Genomic DNA, 19,226 nt, shown 5'->3' with positions numbered 1-19,226 from the left:
ATTTGTTATTGTCAATTTATTTTTTGTTTGTTATCTCGCTCTCTTCATTTTATTATCAAACTGATGCTTCTTCTTTTTGCCATGTTCTATTCTGCGTAGTCCATCCGTTCATTTTACGACCTAAATCTGCATATTTTTAGCACATGGCGGCGTGCCTGGACAGTGACACAAAATAGTAGTTATATTTTGATTACTGAAAAGAATTATAATAGAAATCGTCTTTTTTGTGTTTTTCCCATTCTGTGCTTCGTCCAGACTTCGGTAATCAGGTATGTTATTGTATAGTTGCAGCGGGTTATTGATTTTTTTTAGCACAAGTTGATGATTTGAGTTAGCGGAAGTGAAAAATTCGGACGCCGTCCGCCATTTGCAATGTGTGTTAGTCAATTACGAACACGGAATTTCCTTGTTAAATTGTGAATATCATTGTGGATTTTAGAGATTTGTACAGGTATCAGCGAAATTGAATTATCAATATTTAGGAACATTGGTAACTGGGTTGTTGTTTTTCTTTTCTGCCGCTAGATCAAGAACATTGTGAAAGTAAAGTGAAGCGTGAAGGGACTCGGAGTTGTCCGTTTCATTTTCAAACTATGAAACTGTTTGCCGAGGAGACTTCGTTTTCAGTGATTGCCATTAGACCAGCTCTGGTCTCTGGTCATTTCCCCGAGGACTATAGTCCAACTATTTGTGTAGGCATACACAAGCTTTTACCAGTAACCTAATTTATAAGAATAAGAGTTTGTTGAGCAAACTTGAAAATATAAAATTTAAAATGTGTCTAGTGTTGGCTAGTTATAGGCCTACTCAGTAGTAGTAACTACTAGTAGAGTGGAAATGGATGGAATTCCTCCAAACACACAGACATGCAAAACTGACAGAATGTACCCAATTGATTATAATTTTAAACCAGTAATATTTATGGCGAAGAAAACTTGCAAAGAATTTCATGCAATTATCTCCCTTGACAGACTGTAGCCAATCAATTATAATATACCAATAATAATAATACATGTACTATCATGTAGGCTAGTTATGGCAAAGAATTTTATGCAATTATCTCCCTTGAACAATTAATACTAATTAAAAAATTTACCCAGTAAGCCTACAAGACTCTACCCAAAAAATGATACGCCAATGTAATTATTTGAATAAAATCCTAGCTTTTAAAAACTGTATTATTTCACACACATACAGACACCCACCCACCCCTCCCTTTATCAGTTATAGTAATTTGGTGCTATCTCTTTCCAGATTTAGATTTATTCTTCAGTTTCCAAAACCTAATGCTAAATGTAGTACCAGTTGGTGCTGGCATAGAAATGGTTCCACTACTGATGTCTTCCGTCTTACTCCAGCCACAGTAGTGGGTCGTTCTAAGACTAGGGGTTTCCTTTGAGAAAGTTTTTTAGTCTAATGAGTACAAAAAAGTTACTGGCCTGTAGCTCCCTTAATTTCCACATAAACTGACCCCAAACTGTACTGCACATACATTGTAGCTTAACATATAATAAACAATTTCCCACTGAAATAAAGGTGAAGCCTTACTGCATAATTATATGATTTGATAGAACCCAACTGCTACACGAAATTTCTCTCCTATCCAACTTAAAATGTCTGCCTAGCCAGAAACAGCATTCGCACTCTATCTCTCATGGTCATACATGTAGCAGTCGTTTTTTGTATTTTAGAGAAGAGCCAAAAAAAGCTCTCCCTAATGAACAAATTGAAAAAATTGCTCCCCTAAAAAAAGCTCTCCCAGTTTCGATAAGAAGAGTGATTTAAAAATTAAGGAGAATGATCGGATATTAAGGAGAGTGATTAGTTGTTTGTATGGGAAATGGTTCTGAAGATCAATAACTGCTTGTAGGGGGCCATTCCTGGTTACATAAATAATAATAAACATCGTCTGCTAAATAATAGCACTAGGCTACTAGTAGTACGGTCAAGTCAAACTACTGCTGTCGTCTATAACTACATACGATATTCCAATAGAAAGACTTGTTGACATTTCTAAATATGTATAGTTTGTATAAATTTTGTTTAAAAACATAACCCCTATTCAAAATATAATAAATGCTTGAAAATTCCATCAAAATATAATCTATTTCTTCCGGAATTATTTGAAATTTTCAGGTGCCATCTCTCGTAATTTATCACGTCTCGCGAGAGTTCTACCTTTAATTTCAGTTAAATTAACCAATGGTGCATAGGCATCATCTATTTTTAGCAACATATTCATCAGAATTTTATTACCATGTGCGATCACATTATACTAATCGAACACACCAAATAAATGTTCACAATGACGGCGATTGGAATGTGAGTCTTTCACACTCTTTTGAAGAAAAAAACAAATACATGTCCATGATTTACAAATATGTAGAGTGATTTTCAATTTTAAGGCGAAGGAGAAAAACCTCCCCTCGGTCGACATTTGGGTGCGTGACAAGCGCTTGCGAGCAATCAAGCCCCTCAAAAAACAATGACTGATGTAGGTCACTTTCGATATCAATTTCATGTCCATATGACCTTTTAGTAGCTCGCTTGCTACTTGTGAATGATTTGCCACAATATTTATTTATTTCAATACAAACTGTATACATATATGTTGAGAATTGTGCTTTTTGAACCTAACTTTACTTGCACGAAGCCTCTTAGACAATCAATTGTAGCCGTGAACACAGTATCACTGCAACAATATTGTGGCTATACATACTTATGGAAAAACAGCTACTTATTTATTTTGGCGACGTTTCGAAGAGTATTCTCTCAACGTTATCAAGGTAATCAAGCTATGTTTTTCCATAAGTATTTGTTATAGTTTATTGCTCTATCCAGTTACTAAATGTCTCTCAAAGATTAATGTTGTAGCTAGTGCTGGCATACAAAATTAAAATAAGTCTGGGGTTGGTGTACATTTAAATGTCTTTGATTTACAAATAGTGGTAAATGTTGCATTATTTTGTATCTAGATAATGAAAATTACAATATTTAACTTTTTTTTACTTTTTTTTCTTTTTTTCAGCCATCCCTGGTTGATAGCAAATTTGTAAAGATGACTGACGGGCCCCCTTCCCCGAAAAGGGTAAGTAGAGATATTCATATGAATTTAAATTGTAATTTTTCGCCAGGCATTTTTTTAATAAGCTTATATAAATATAGCCAAATTGTACAAAATAAATCATGAATTTTAGTCTTAATCAGTATGAAAAAGGAGATCTCGGAATATTTCAGGTAAAAACTGAACTGGATGATTTGTCAAGTTTGTCGAAAGAAGACCTGGTCTTAAAGTAAGTATAGTATATTTAGATTCTGTAGGTGTGGTACTCCACATTTTTGACAATATCTCAATTTAACTCTCTACAAGCACTGATAGTCTGCCCAAGGGAAATTTTTTTTTATAAAGAATTATGCTATAAATCACTCACAGATGAATTTCTAAGGACAATTTTTAATTGTGCACATTATTGCACACTACTTCATTTTAAGGACATTTCACAACTTTATGGTTGTACTTAGTCCAGTCTACTTCACGATTACATTTGACAGACCGAAACTGCTTTTGCTTAGACCACCTCAAACTTCCCGAGATATGGCGATTTGGGGAGGTCTGAGGAGCCCTAGCTAGTGCAGTTTGAGTGATGAAGAGTCAAAGCTTATTTTGTATATATGTTTATGTATATTATTTTAGATTACAAGAACAGAATGACTATATAAAACATATGGAGATTAAAAAGACTAAAACTCGAGATGAAGGTAAAATTATTTGTACTTGTACCACTTTCACTGTTTCAGGCACATTTCTGGTTAGAGACACTAACAAACTGGGGGCGATTAGTTTCAGAATTAATCTTCAACAAGTGCCTTTTTAAAGTCACCGATGTTCAGTGTGCATTTCGCGAACAAATCTCATTTTTCATGACTTCATCCATAATAAAACGCCCAGACAGTGGCACTACGGCCTACTCTTGTATAGAATTCCAGCTGTCAAGGGATCTTTTGCCGTGGCTGGTCTACCTATGAAGCGTGTGCATAAGTTGGTCAGAAAGTCTTTACAACTATATGACTTGATATCTCATATTGACATTTTAGACTTCCTGTCACCATTTTATCTGTTAAAATGGGAGTTAGGTGGTCTTAACACTTGAGCTTTGGATGATAATGTCTGTCATTGAGTCAAGTAGCATGTTTGCAATTCCCAGCTTGTACTGACAAGTTGTCTGAAATGACCTAGTTTGTGTTGATTGGACGTTAAGCCCCGTTTCTGTCTCTCCCTGTTGAAATGGGGTATATGGGTGTGGTAGTCTTTGTTCCTCTCTCTGGATGCTTTATTCAGGATTTTGTTTTCGTTTTTCAGGTTCGGAGGAGGAAGGTAAAGACTCAGACGATAAATTAAAACAACAGAGTATCGAAGCTGCTCGTAGAGAAAATACTCTAGTGATGCGCTTGACTAATAAAGAACAAGAGTTACAAGATTGTATGGTAAGCAACTTCTGATTTATTAATAATTTAAAGGTCACTGGAAACGCTTCAAGGAATTATGTCAACATATCCTTTCCATAAGTATGTCACGATCCCGAATGTCAATGTTACCTGCTACAGGTAAATTTCAACGAGTAGATTTCCGCCGTTCTCCGTGAGTAGTCGTAACTTTCCGCCAATAAACAGGCTGTGACGAAATTGTAGTCATTCTGCTTATATTCCAGTCTATATTTATATGAGCAGGACTAAAATTATGTCACAGCTTGTGTATTGGCGGAAAGTTAAGACTACGAATGGAGAACGGCGGAAATCACTAATGTTGAAATTTACCTGTGGCAGGTAACATTAACATTTGGGATCGTGTTATACTTAATGTTATACTTTTCCGGTGATCTTTAAGGATTTGGGGAAACAAAAATTTAAAATGTATGTTTTATTCTTCGATCACATAGCAGTGCATCATAGCTGGGCTTCCAATATTCAAGTTGATCAAACATATATGGTGACTTGTGCAAATGATGTCACAGGTGTCTTGTGATATCGGACGTGGTATGGGCGTGGTGGGAATTTGGTCGAGTTGTCTTAACACATGCACTTTTAGATCATAATGTCTGTCATCGAGCCAAGTGGCGTGGTTTCGATCCTAATCTTTTACGTAAAAAGGAGTCGGGTCGCATGTCCAACCGTGTACGTGACAAGGAGTAGGGTCGTCTTGTCCAACCTTGTACGTGACAAAGAGTAGGGTCATCCATCCAACCTTGTATGTGACAAAGAGTAGGGTCGTCTTGTCCAACCTTGTGGGTTTCCTCCAGTTCCTCACACTGCAAAAGAACCCCTACATGCAAGCACATTGTTGGAATAAATTGAACCATATGTTAGTCCCGAAATGACCTAGCCTGTGTCAAGTTGACGTCTTTCTCTAATTAATATTTTGAATTTCTGTTTGTATTTCAGAATCAAATACAAGAAATGAAAGCTGGACAGACAACAAGTATGGCTCAGTTGCGAACGATGTTATTGGACCCTGCTGTAAACCTTGTGTTCCAACGAATCACGAAAGAGATGGATGACTGTAAAGACAAACTGAAGCAAACGCAAAACGAACTTAGCGCTTGGAAATTCACCCCTGACAGGTGTATATTAAAAACATTGGTAACATTATTAGACATTGACCCTCGACCTCTACAAATTAAACTCTTCACACTTTTGTTGTCGAGGGACATCAGACTTTACAACTTGTCAAAATGGCCGCCATGATGGTAACAGACGCCAAATAAACTGTTGGTTGCCTTGGTAACGATGGAAACAGTCGGTGGGGTTTGTTCTGTATGCAGCAGTGTCCTAGCTAAGACTTTTCTTCCTATTTGTCTGCTGGACGTGAGCAGCGGAAAATCTTGTTACATTTCTGGTTTTTCAGTTTTTTGTTTTCTTTTAGCACAAACGTAACTGCATAACGGTAATGTACAAACTCTCCATGGTTTATTGTGGGTTTAAATCATGAACGCTAACGAAACAAACCCAAAACATTTTAAGACATTGAATGACCATTAGAAATTAACTTTATGGACAAAACGTAAAGTTTCTGTGTCGGTATGTCTTTTTAAGACAAAAGTCTTTGAACTTACAACAAGTGGTACATTAACTTTTGTCGTATTCCTACATCAGGAATTTTGACGCGTAAATAGACATATTAACTCTTTTTTTTCACACGCTCCAAGAATTGTTGCTCTCTGCAACAATTATACAAACTATAAAAAGAGTATCCTCCCTTGAGTTGGAGAATGTTCTGCGACCTGCAGGTGAATTTTGTTTCTGCTTTTTGTGGTATAACTGTCGATATATCGGCAATTCCAGTATTAAGTATTTTTATTTTCTTATCTATTTATTTTTTGTTTGGTTTTTTTTTTTTGTGATCAACCGTTTTTTAATGTATGTCACCTTTTATCTTGTACCTAACAGGGGAAGGGGATTGTTAATACGAGTCAATACATGTACAGCCCTTATTGTAAAATTCCTCACACTAACCCACATATGGGCAATTTTCAAGAATTGCATAGCATTGGCAAATAACAAAATGTGAATGGGTTATACGGTTTGTTAAATTTGACGCAGAAAAACTTGTTAAATATTGTATACTACAATGTACTTCTTGAAGGATATAACTCATGCTTTAATAACAAATATGTGAAGGGATGAAGAAAAGGAACAGTGCTAGATATTCGCACTGTTTGGTATACCACATGATTGGTTTATTCATAGTTAAATATTCTTAAAATGAATTCTTATGTTCTCTTTAATTCTTCCATCTACATTATCAATATTTATTTCTGATAATTCATCATGAATATTGAATTGACTTGTTCAAGGTCTTCATGCTTTCACAGATAGATTTTACACTATAATGTACCTTGCATATTTATTTTTGTTTACTAACTTTAAATTAAGTTCTGACTGAATCAGATTTGAAGATACACCTGTATTTTATGGTGATGATACACCTGTATTTTATAATGAAGATACACCTGTATTTTATGGTGAAGATACACCTGTATATTATGATGAATATACACCTGTACTTTATGGTGATGATACACCTGTATATTATGGTGACGATACACCTGTATATTAATGTGACGATACACCTGTTTTTATTGTGAAGCAATGCATTAGAACTGTTCTGAATTATATCTTCCAATTATTCATGTCTCTGATCGTCATTTGAGGGATGTTAAATTTATTTCTAAATCTCCATCTTCATTAGCCCAGTCGGAGCAGAACAGTAGGACGTTAAACCCCATTTCATTTCATTTCTTTGCAATCACTCACAAACTACAATATTGTGATTAAATGGAATATCAGATCCATAAAATGTTTTAATTCCCTCCAGTATCTACAAAGATATGATGACTTGATAATTTGTCAACATTCGGCATCTTATTCAGATGATATAAAAGGGATACGGTCAAAGCAAGGCAATATCACCTGTGAAAATTAGATATTCTCTAAATAACAAAATTCCAGTGACAATCAGCAGTTTTAACAAATTGTTATACTTGAGATTATGATTGCAATTTTATATAATCTAAAACATCTTATCTACATTACGAAACAACTTCTCATCATGTTTGTGTACTGGTATATACATATAATATTGTTATTTTTATGTACTAAAGTCATTTTTTCATTATACTCATCTTCTAAAATAGAAGTGTCTTAAAATGTAACATATACATGGCATGGTTTCGATACTAGTGACAAGGAGTGAGGTCACCAGCCCAACTTTATGGGTTTTCTCTGGTTTTCTTACACTGCCAAAGACCCCGAAATTTATTGATATAAAATTGTATCATGTTAATCCCGTAATGACCTAAGTTGTTTTGAGTGGAAGTTAAACTCTGTTTCTCTCGCATCCACTAAAGCATCCTCTCCTGTCCTGCTCATCAGGTTCAAATTAGACAATGCATTTCAAAATAGTTAAAAATATAATTTGATCTTTGACCACACTGTATATTGATATGGTTATTTACTAAGGTGTATTTTAAATATTAGTCAAGAATATTATATAGAAAAGAGCATTAATTAAATATTGTGCAATTATAAAATATTAATTTTTCCTAGTTGCTAGGAATCTGGTTTTGAATCTTATTTTGACTTTTGTAGTAAATTTTTTTCTCGATAATATTTATGAAGAAGTGATGAAGCTGACCGATTAGCGTAAAGTTTCATTAGAATTGTATCAATGATTATTCAAAGGGAAATAATTTGCATGAAATTCAGTCTTAGCCAATTTCTTATTGATATAACTATAAGACCACAGGGCAAATACAAAGGTTATTAATAGCCCATTGCCTTCCGGTGCTATTTCCAGTGTTATTTAATTCCCATGGGAAATAGAGAGAGAGAATTGGGGATTAACGTCCACTCGCCACAAACTAGGTCATTTCAGGACTAACATGTTTAATTTTATTTCAATAACTCGCTTGTACGTAGGGGTCTTTAGAAGTGGGAGGAAACCGAAGGACCGAGAGAAAACCAAAGAGGTTAGACAGGCGACCCTACTCCTTGTCATGTTCAACCGGGAAATCAAAACCACACCATTTGACTCAATGATAGACCTTATGATACAGTGCTCACACGCTAACAATTCGGCCATCAAACTCTGCCCTGGGAAATAATATGCATATAGTTATCTCAAGGACATAAACCAGATTTTAATTGAACAATATTTCAAAATCATTCCTCTTTTAATACATACTTTGATTTTTACAAAGTTAACCACAAAAAGAGATAAACTTACATATACCAAGTTTTATTTCACCATGTAAAATCTTCACATATTTGAACCACAAAAATTGAAAGGTCTCATTTATATAAATTTAAATCTCAAGTTTCCTCAGAATCAGATGAAAAATTATACCGGTAGCCCAAAAAGATTTGATAATTTATAAGCTGATTTGATGATTTTGAAATGTAAAAGTCCAACTTTTAGCTTGAATCAAAGTTTGACCTTCGGAGTTACATATATCAGCTCATTGGCAATAAAATGAGTTCTATTCTAAGTCTCTTATACATGTATTCAGAATTTTCCAGATATGTGATCAATTTTGCACATATAAAACAGACTAGACACACATATAATACTGGACATGGCACATAATATAACACAAAACTCCTGAACTGAACACAGTGAACACATATAACACATGACTAACGTCCTACTGTTCCTCTCCCACTGGGCTAATGAAGATGGGAACATATATAATACAAGACTCCACGAATTCACTACATGTAAATATTGTCCATTCTTTGCTTGAAGTTAGTATGGTCAACTATAAACTTATTGAATACTACTAATCTCCACATTGCTCAAATATATTTGAAAATTCTAATTTTGAAATGAGTTAGCTACCGAAATTACCTTTGTTTACAGGGATATAATAAACATAATAAACAATCAGAATTATTCATTTATACTGCAAGTACCAGACTTCAGAACATTAGAATTCCTAAATGAATATGAAAATTCTACAATTAGTGTAATTGAAAGCTGATTAATGATGATAGATTATTCTTGCTTGTGTAGACTTATTGAGGCCTTTAAATTACAAGCCTGGAATAAAGTTATATCCTTATTATTCAGGCTAGTGTCCTTAAAATTACTAGCCTGGAATAAGTTTAGTTTAGTTATATCCTTATTATTCTGGCTTGTGTCCTTAAAATTACTAGCCTGGAATAAAGTTATTAAAGTGTAGAGTTATATCCTTCAAGTTATAAAAACTCTGTGTATGTTGATTAGATACATGTATACCCTCACCATGTCATATTAGTTTCAATCACTCGCTTGCTTTTTTGTGTCTTTTAACACTTTTTATGTATCTTCACAAACTCAAGATATTACAACAAACTTATTTAGACTGTATTAGCAGAATTTATTGTACTGCTGAAGGTATCTGAATGCATTTCGAAACTAAAGGTGAACTCAGTAAGTCGTTGGCTCTCTAACCTGGAGCTCCCATGGTTCCTTCTTGTCATTGGTGCAGGACAGTGTATAGTCATTTAGACAGAACGAAAAACTGAGGTTCCATGTACTCTTTGGTTTGTATGTAAAAGAACCCTTTGCAGTTGGAACTGAGTGCAGAGCAGGTGGATACTCCACTGCCCCGACATGCTAATAACAAAGCATTTCCTTGAAAACTACTAGAGACTTTAATGTGTATGACTTGTACTGCATCTTAAAACACCTGGGCTCTTATTCACGAAAACTTAAACTAAGATACAATCGAAATTTTAAGAAATACTGCAATTCGATTGGCTGACCAGTAAAATCAATTTGCATATATCCAATTTGCATATTGGTCAGCCAATCGAATTGCAGTATTTCTTAAAATTTCGATTGTATCTTAGTTTAAGTTTTCGTGAATAAGGGCCCAGTATCTTGGCAATGAATGAAGAAATGATCTCATGTTTGGCATATAGAGAGTTTGATTCAACCATCCTAAGGAAAAAATATTGACAAATGACAGCAATTTGAATGTTATTTTCAACTAATGCGTGAAGAAGTCTGTTTAAGTGTTTCAAAAAATATTTTCAGCTAATTGTACGATGACGTTTAACCAGTATATAGTCAAGTTATCAAACGTTTGTTGTATATCTTGATTTTGTGAAGATGGATTTAATCTTGTTGCTAGATGGTACAACTATAGGATTTTTTCAATATAGTCCTAGAGAAATAGATGGTTTCAATTTTAAGTCAATTTGCTTTTTTGTCCACCGAAGATAGTTTTCATATTGCGGCTATGACGATACAATTTCTGCACACCAAAGATAGCTTGCTAGGATAACACTGATAGTATTGTTGTTAGTACCATATCACGAGAAAAAGATTGTCTCTATTCAAAATCAACCTGCTTATTTGCACACTTCATTGTTATTTGGTACTGTAGGGAAAAGAATTATTATCTGCATGTGGGCTGTGCTGAACTCCACACATGTGAGAAATACTGCTGGCAGGCTTAAAGTCTAAAGTGTCTTGTTTTGGGCTAGTACACATTAATAGTGCTTGTTAATTGTGCAATAATAAATATGATTTTAAGAAAAATGGGCAGAAGTGCTGCTGTATTGGCAAACTTCTCTTCTCTTGCATTGCATACGTAACTACACAATCTCTGATTTGCTGTCGTGTGAAATTCACTTAAATGTATCTATTCCAATGAAATTTTGTCGTTAATATTTAATAAATGAATTCTTTGCTGACACTCTGACTAGATCTGCTGCCCTGTGAAACGAGACTTGTATCGTCCTAACCGTAAATATATTCTGGTATGTTTGTAACTGACTGTATATAACAATACCTACTCTTACCTTCCAGCCAAACGGGTAAACGACTAATGGTCAAATGTCGTATGTTGTTACAAGAAAATGAAGAGTTGGGGAAGATGATAGCGTCTGGTAAAACAGCAAAATTAGAGGGAGAAATCGCTTTACAGAAAACCCTAGTTACAGAGATGAAGAAAGGACAGGAAGGTCAGCTATTTTAATAATTTATTACTAATACTAGTCATAAACACCTGTACCTTTGGGGGAAAAGGAACAGTAGGACATTAAACCCCATTTCATTTCATTTGGAAAAAGGGGTATGTCGGAACTAGAATGTCATGGATTCAAATCTCGGCATTGATCAAAAAAGAACCTTTGGGACTTTTCAAGCCTTGCTGGTGGGCCGGACAACGAAAGTTTGCCTAGTCATACGGATGGGACCTAAAAAAGCAAGGCCACTAGTTTACGTAATTGTTGGGGAGGGAGGGGGTCTAGTAGTTTAACTCGTGAACATTGGATCATAAGGTCTGTCATTGAGTCAAGTGGCATTTTACATGACAAGAAGTAGGGTCACCTATCTAACCTCGTGGGTGTCTCCCGTTCTGCTCCCACTGCTCAAGATCACTGCTGGCAAGCAAATTATTGTAATAAGATTGAACTAGGCTAGTCCCGAAATGACCTAGTTTGTTTCAAGTGGAAGTTAAAACCCATATCTCTCTGTCTCTCTCTCTCTCTCTCATAATTGTGTGCACATAAAAGAAATGAACTAAAATGTGGTTCAATGATCTGCTTTTCTGTGGAAAGAAAAAAATTGACAGTTGAAAACGAAAAACAGAAATGATGCTGTAATAATAAAATGTTTCATCTGGCAATGCACACATAATCATGGAAATAAAAATTACCACATGGTGGTTTCAAATAGTATTGTATTGAAGATTCATTAAACCCCATTTCTCTTTAGTTGTTAGCCACCCAGGATATTAACGTTAAAAGCTATTCTCTTATTTCAAATACATCTTGACCTATCCGTCAAGAGTTGATCCAACAAGATTGATTGTCAGGTCTACGGGTTATCTGAAAATATGTAGAATATAGCATCACTACATGTATATTTGACTGTACAGTGCAATGGACGCTTACAGCTAGCCAATAGATCCATTTACTTGATACGTTTGTTGTTTGAGGTGGCTATTTATATTGTGTAATTGTTTATGTGTGCTTCAGTCCCCCTGACCTTGCTATTATAGTTGACCTCACTGATAAATCAGTTTATATTCGACTGATGAGAGAGAGAGAGAGAAATGAGGTTTAACGTCCACTCGACACAAACTAGGTCATTTTGGGACAAACATGGTTTAATTTTATTTCAATAATTCACTTGCGCGTAGGGGTCTTTAGCAGTGGGAGGAAACCGGAGGACCCGGAGAAAACCCACAAGGTTCGACAGGATACCCTACTCCTTGTCACGTACAAGCAGGGAATCAAAACCACACCACTTGACTCAATTACACACCTTATGGTTTCCCAAGCTTGCATTAACCCCCCCCCCCCCCCCCCCCGACTCCGTAGCACTATACAAGGTCTAATCACCACTTATGATCTTTTCTTGTGGACAGTTGGTGTGTGACTGGAATCAGTTGTTTATCACTGCAATATGACAAAGCTCGCTGGAAACTACGGGGTTAAAGTTTTTCCAATAAATTCAAATTCAATTTACTCAAAAAATTTATGTTCAGATAATAATCTTAAACAAACAAAACTTAGTAGATTTAAATTAAAAGATAATTCCATAACAAATATTCCTTGTCACGTACAACCGGGGATTCAAAACCACCCCAGTTGATTCAATGACGTGCTAACCATTTGGCCATCCAACACCCACTCGACTGATAAGTAATCAATATATATTGCACTGATAAATCAATTTATATTTGACTGATAAGTAATCAATATATATTGCACTGATAAATCAATTTATATTTGACTGATAAGTAATCAATATATATTGCACTGATAAATCAATTTATATTTGACTGATAAGTAATCAATATATATTGCACTGATAAATCAATTTATATTTGACTGATAAGTAATCAATATATATTGCACTGATAAATCAATTTATATTTGACTGATAAGTAATCAATATATATTGCACTGATCAATCAATTTATATTTGACGGATAAGTAATCAATATATATTGCACTGATCAATCAATTTATATTTGACGGATAAGTGATCAATATAAGTTGCACTGATAAGTGATCAATATAAGTTGCACTGATTAATCAATTGTTATTGGATTGATAAGTGATCAATATATATTGCACTGATAAGTAATTAATATACATGTATATTGCACTGATAAGAAATCAGTTGATATTGCACTTATAAGTAATCAGTATATATTGCATTGATAAGAAATTAGAATATATTACACTGATAAGAAATTAGTATATATTGCACTGATAAGAAAGCAATTGGTATAGCACTGATAAGATATCAATTTATATTGCACTGATAAGTAATAAATTATATTTGTAGAACAGCTTCAGTACTTTACCTTGTTAACTATTTCAGAGATGGACGAGTTTGTGGCTGACCTTGAGGAGGATGTGGAGGGTATGCAGAGTATGATCTATGTTCTTCAGCAACAACTTAAAGACACGAAAGAACAACTCACACAATTACAGACAGAAAACGAACAACTGCGTAAAAATACATCAGCCGTCCCTAACGGTATCACCATGGAAACAAACAATACAGTGGTACCCATGGAAACTAAATCATATACAGACCAAAGTGCGGTTATTTCCCACAATTCCAGTCTAACTTCGTGTCCCGATAATCATCTCTCGTCCGCAAATAATCTAATCGCAAATACATCAGACACGCCTCATCGGCCAATCGTCACACATGACTCCATTTCAAGGTCAAATGATGGCCTTGTGGTTAAAACAAAAGACAGAGGATTAGTTGATTATTCAGGTAATGGTAACTATGACAACTATGACAACAGTGAAAGAGACACTGAAGAAGAAGAAGCCATGGAAACGGACAATATCACCGACTGTAGAAATGAATTAAAGCAAATAGAATCAGACTCACGAATAGAACATAAAAACCACAGGGAGTCCCAGGTAGAGACAGTTGAAACAACTTGTAATTATGATAGTTCGGATACTTGGAGTCCGCAGCCCTGGAAACTCCAAGATCCAGACTTGGAAATATCATCTAAAAGTATCACAAACAATGCTCAAGACAGTAAAATAATCAACGGCATTGATAAATCTGAAATAACCAAATCTGAATCGGATAACGATTTGTGATCATGGTAACTTATGGTGCATTATGGGAAGGGGGAGCAGTGACCAGGAATGTTTAATTCGTTTGTCTTGAAATATTTATGTTTATTTCTTGCAAGTAGTTTTGATATATATGTACCAGGAGTATACGGAATATACAATCTGATTTAAACACAGATCTTATTTCGTTTTGTTTTTATAGTTCAAAATTTCGTTTTACTTGTCTTTACTACACAAGGATCTGGAAGAGTTATCATCGATGTGTTCTGGATGATGTGAGGGATTAGCCAATGAAACGGTCTGTTATGACGAGTTCTTGGCCTTTTGATGCATGGAACTGTGGGTAAACGATTAGAAACGTCAACGCTGATTGATTAATCAATGTCTGACGTCATAAGGTCAAAAGCCGCTCGTTTGACACCTGACGTGAACTCCCACTATAACTTGTCAGATCTTCATGTAGTGTAGGCCATCGAAAATGTAAAAAAACGAAACGAAATATTGATCTGTGTTTTAATCAGATTGACTGAATACACTGAAAAATTGTCGAAAATATATTATAGAATATTTTCTGCTACTGAATTACTGATTGTAATCAGCTCTAGGCCCATGTTGCATCTCCGGGGCAGACAAAGGAAGTGGAGTCTAGCTTTTTACAAATTGGCATGCACATGAAACAAACCTTGGCAGTTGAAGTTCGAAGGAGATTAGACGGAAATGTCTCTTGCTAGGACAAAATTCTTCCCCTTGCATTAAATATATAATAATTAAAATGAAAATTACCAAAAGTTTTGTTACCATATACATGTCTTAAAAGTTTTGTGTGGCCAAAAGATTAAAAAAACTCATTTCAATCTGCTTCTAAATTGGATTAAAATGAATATGTCAGTAAGCCATGGATCCCTTGTCAGTCGTGCAGGACAGAGGGCCTGGCAAGGATGAAAAACCTAAGCCCTTAATAAAACTTTTGTTGTTTTAATGTATCAAAAACATCATTAAGAAACCATGTGCTAAGTTTTGTGTTTCTGGATCAAAGATTTTTCTCATAAACAGTGATTGAAAGTTGAGTAAATTTCTTAACTTAATTCTGAGAAGGCTTTGTGAACTTGGGGCCTGGTTTACAGACTATTGATTAGAACTTGAGCTTATCTTTATTCGAAAATTCAGATTTAATGTCCATAAAATAAATGCACAATTGGAATCGGCAACCTTAATGGTTTTATTTACTTGACTCTTACTTCATGGAACAGAGGAAAAATTTATCAAAAATTGTAAATAACAATTTATTGTTTATATTTTTAATTGCACATTGTTTTTGTTGGATACTGAAAAAGGTTATTTCCCCATGTTTTATCAATGAGCGTGTTCTGTTGTTTTCTTCGTGCACATGACGGAATAAAACTTCCTGGCAAAATGCCGTCTTTTCGAGATTTTAGAGAAATGCATTTTGTTGTGCACTTAGAATATTCCTTTCAGGGCCCTCTGAATTTATTGTTTTATGTTAAATATTTGTTATAATTTAAATTGAATATATATTTTATTTGAACAAAAAAGCAAAATATTATTATCCATGGTCACTGTATCTCCCCACCCCACCCATTGATAATTCTAATTATTCATTATGACATCAAATGTGCTGAATTCCATATTTGTACATCATTTCCATATAAGGTAACAATACATTATTTTGTACAGATATAAGAGATTTGTGATGTGATCAGAATTTAATTCATTGTTTTATAAATAATTCTCAACTTTAACAATTCATCTTTCGTTAACTTTGAATTGATCAACAAGGTGAAGTTTAAACATGCATTATGTGAGATTTAGATAAGGAGCTGGTCGTTCTTTCTACACTAGTTCAAAAATAGAGAATAAGCAATGAATATGTTGAAGATTTCAGTCAAATTACTTCATTCTGGGTCTTTAAGAGTAGGCCATAGTGCTGCTGCCACGTCAAAATTTCCCTCATAACACATTGCATGACGTACGCCCATCTTCATTAGCCTAGTCAGATCAGAACAATAGGACATTAAACCCCATTTCATTTCATTTGTTGATGTTTCTCCAACATCTGTTGTCTAATCATCCTGGTAGTGTCACAGTGTGATATATAACATATATCTCACAGTAATATCATTCTAGTTGTAGTGTCACAGTGTGATAAAGAATATATATTCTATATCAGAGTAATGTCACGAGTGAGAAAAATGTAGGTGTATTGTGATTTAAAACATCTACATATCTGCCAGCATGTAGAGTGATAATATAGTATCTGTTACCATAGATCAATAAAATAACAAGTGATATGATTTATATCAATAAAATAACAAGTGATATGATGTATAATTATTAACATTATCTCTTACTATAGTAATGTCCAAAAGAAAGTGGGGGGTTGGATGGGCGAATGGTTAGCATGTGCGTGCTGTATCATGAGGTCTTGTGATTGAGTCAACTGGTGTGGTTTTGATTCACCTGTTGTACGTGGCAAGGAGTAGGGTCACCTGTCTAACCTCTATGGTTTCCTCCCACTGCTAAAGACCTCTATGCGCTAGCGAATTATTGAAATAAAATTAAACCATATGTTAGTCCCGAAATGACCTAGTTTGTGTCGAGTGGAGGTTAAACCCCATTTCTCTCTTTTTTTTTTCGCTTAGAAATGTTGAGTTTGGATGCAAGAGACAAGCTTTGTAATGTTATATCAAATTTTTTTAAATCTAAACAAAAGTTAGCCATATTTTTAGTGTGTATACTTTCTTTTGGACATCAGTACAATGTATATAATTAATGTTAGACCAAACCAATTGAATTTTATTAGTGTCGATTAATTTGTTTTCATTCCTAGTTTAAAGCCAAACCAATTTAATTTTTAGTTCTTCAGGAATCTTGATAAATACACGTGAATTCTGTTTAGTTTAAAATTTAAATATTTGAAACTAAAAGCTTTCAAACAGCGCACAAGTACTTTGGGTTGTTTTCCCAAATAAGGGAGCCAGGGTGGCTAAGTGAGTAAGACGTTTACTCGCTAGCCTAGATGTCGTGGGTTTGCTCCCAGTGTTGGCTGAGAAAGTTCTTCAGGATTTTCTGGAGTGGTTTCCCCTTGTCAGTGGTGCAGGAGGGCTTGACATGGACAGCTGTCTAGTCATCCACATGGTACGAAAAAATGAGGTCCCAAGTACACACTGGCGTGCACATAAAAGATGCCTTGGAATTTGATGTAAGACTAGGATATAGTGCTGCTGCCAAAGCAAAATTTCCCCATAGCTCACAGGACGTTAAACACCATTTCATTTCCTAAGAAATAAGCAGCTATATTTTAACAAGTTTTCACGAAGAACCGGAAATCAAATAGGTGTGACCTTAGAAATATTCTTTAGTTCAAAACCCCAACATGACAGAATACCGGTTAATATACAATCAAAAGTACTTTTATTTATTTTTTTTCGTTGCCACTACGTATTCTTTATGTAGGGGTTTTGTACTCAAATATTCTCAGTTAAACAATTGTAGTACATATTGACTTTTGAGATATGTGAACGAACCGATTTATTGTGCCTTTAAATGTTAAAATCTAAACTCAAACCTCATTGGTTTGTGATTTATCATGATTAGCTATTATCTTCCTTTCGCTGAGAGCATGCGATATGGATGGAGTAAGGTAATCATAAATGTACATTATTATTATTTGTTTTAAAAATGGGTATCTTTCCGTATGCATGCACATCAGATAAAACAAATTCCACATCTGTATGTGACAAAGAGTAGGTTTGCCGCCAAACCTCATTGGTTTTCTCTAGGTCAATGGGTTTTTTTCAACTGCTAAAAGACCTGTACCATAAAATTGTACCATATGTTAATCCAGAACTAACCTGGTTTCTTTTTTTTTCTTTTTTGAAACATTGAATGTCAAAAATCATTATGGCATCTAAAAGAGAGAGAAATGGGTTTAACTTCCGCTTAAAGATTCATTATGGGAGATTAGATAAAGAGCTGACAGTTCTCGCTACATTAGTTCAATAATAGATAATGTAATATGCTGAAATTTCATTTAAATTATTCACTCTGAGCAGAGAAATCCTCATTTTACGATAATAAAGTCTCAATTACCCATTTTTGCGGTTAATCATCAACAGCCGTTGAACCGCAGATCGGATTCAAATCTGTTGAAAAACGGACCCATCAGATGGCGACGAAAGTTGATTATGGTTTTGTCATGTTGATAGAATTGTAATTAATAGTTTATATAACATTTAAGGCCAAAAGAAAGACCTGCAAATAGGAAGTTTAGCTCTTGCATAATGTATGTTTAACGCAAACTATAATTATATTCTTTTGGGAATAACATGGGGGTATGTTTATATTTTAATAGCGGCATTGGATGGCTGAATGGTAAGCTCATGCGTGTTGTATCATAAGGTCTGCCATTGGGTCATCTGACTTGGTTTCCATTTGCTGATTGTGTATGTGACAAGGAGTAAGGTCGCCTGTCAATCCTTAGTGGATTTTCACCAGGTCCTTTGGTTTCCTCCCACTGCTACAGACTTCTACGCACAACAGAATTATTGAAATAAAATTGAACCATATGTTAGTCCCAAAATGACCTGGTTTGTGTCGAG

At 34.7% G+C, this 19,226-nt stretch overlaps 1 protein-coding gene across 3 annotated transcripts; it reads left to right on the top strand.

Moving 5' to 3' along the window:
• The first annotated feature begins 128 nt into the window (after window positions 1-128).
• LOC126809885 (pre-mRNA-splicing regulator WTAP) lies at window positions 129-18,451 on the top strand. Of its 3 annotated transcripts, XR_007674973.2 has the most exons (9): window positions 129-269; window positions 3,029-3,088; window positions 3,238-3,293; window positions 3,695-3,759; window positions 4,361-4,485; window positions 5,440-5,618; window positions 11,354-11,508; window positions 13,883-16,404; window positions 16,468-18,451. XR_007674973.2 is itself a non-coding variant. In XM_050534749.2 (8 exons), exons 2-8 carry the CDS (start codon window positions 3,059-3,061, stop codon window positions 14,629-14,631), a joined length of 1,359 nt encoding a protein of 452 aa, XP_050390706.1. In that variant the 5' UTR covers window positions 129-269; window positions 3,029-3,058; the 3' UTR covers window positions 14,632-18,451. The 3 variants fall into 3 exon arrangements, 2 of the variants coding, with proteins under 2 accessions (XP_050390706.1, XP_050390707.1); XM_050534749.2 differs by having other exon boundaries at window positions 13,883-18,451; XM_050534750.2 differs by lacking the exon at window positions 129-269 and adding an exon at window positions 353-451 and having other exon boundaries at window positions 13,883-18,451.
• The last annotated feature ends 775 nt before the right edge of the window (window positions 18,452-19,226 follow it).

Source organism: Patella vulgata, chromosome 2 (genome assembly GCF_932274485.2).
Source record: "Patella vulgata chromosome 2, xgPatVulg1.2, whole genome shotgun sequence".
In the NCBI taxonomy this organism is placed as follows: Eukaryota; Metazoa; Mollusca; class Gastropoda; family Patellidae; genus Patella; species Patella vulgata.
Note: the sequence above shows the minus strand (reverse complement) of the source record. Positions and strands in the feature narration are given on the sequence as shown.

Bases quoted from the DNA above. Each gene is read 5' to 3' on its own strand.
- LOC126809885 (XM_050534749.2), top strand. From the start codon at position 3,059: ATGACTGACGGGCCCCCTTCCCCGAAAAGG. The intron at 3,760-4,360 runs GTAAAATTATTT...TTCGTTTTTCAG, and splicing joins GACTAAAACTCGAGATGAAG to GTTCGGAGGAGGAAGGTAAA. The intron at 5,619-11,353 runs GTGTATATTAAA...CTTACCTTCCAG, and splicing joins TGGAAATTCACCCCTGACAG to CCAAACGGGTAAACGACTAA.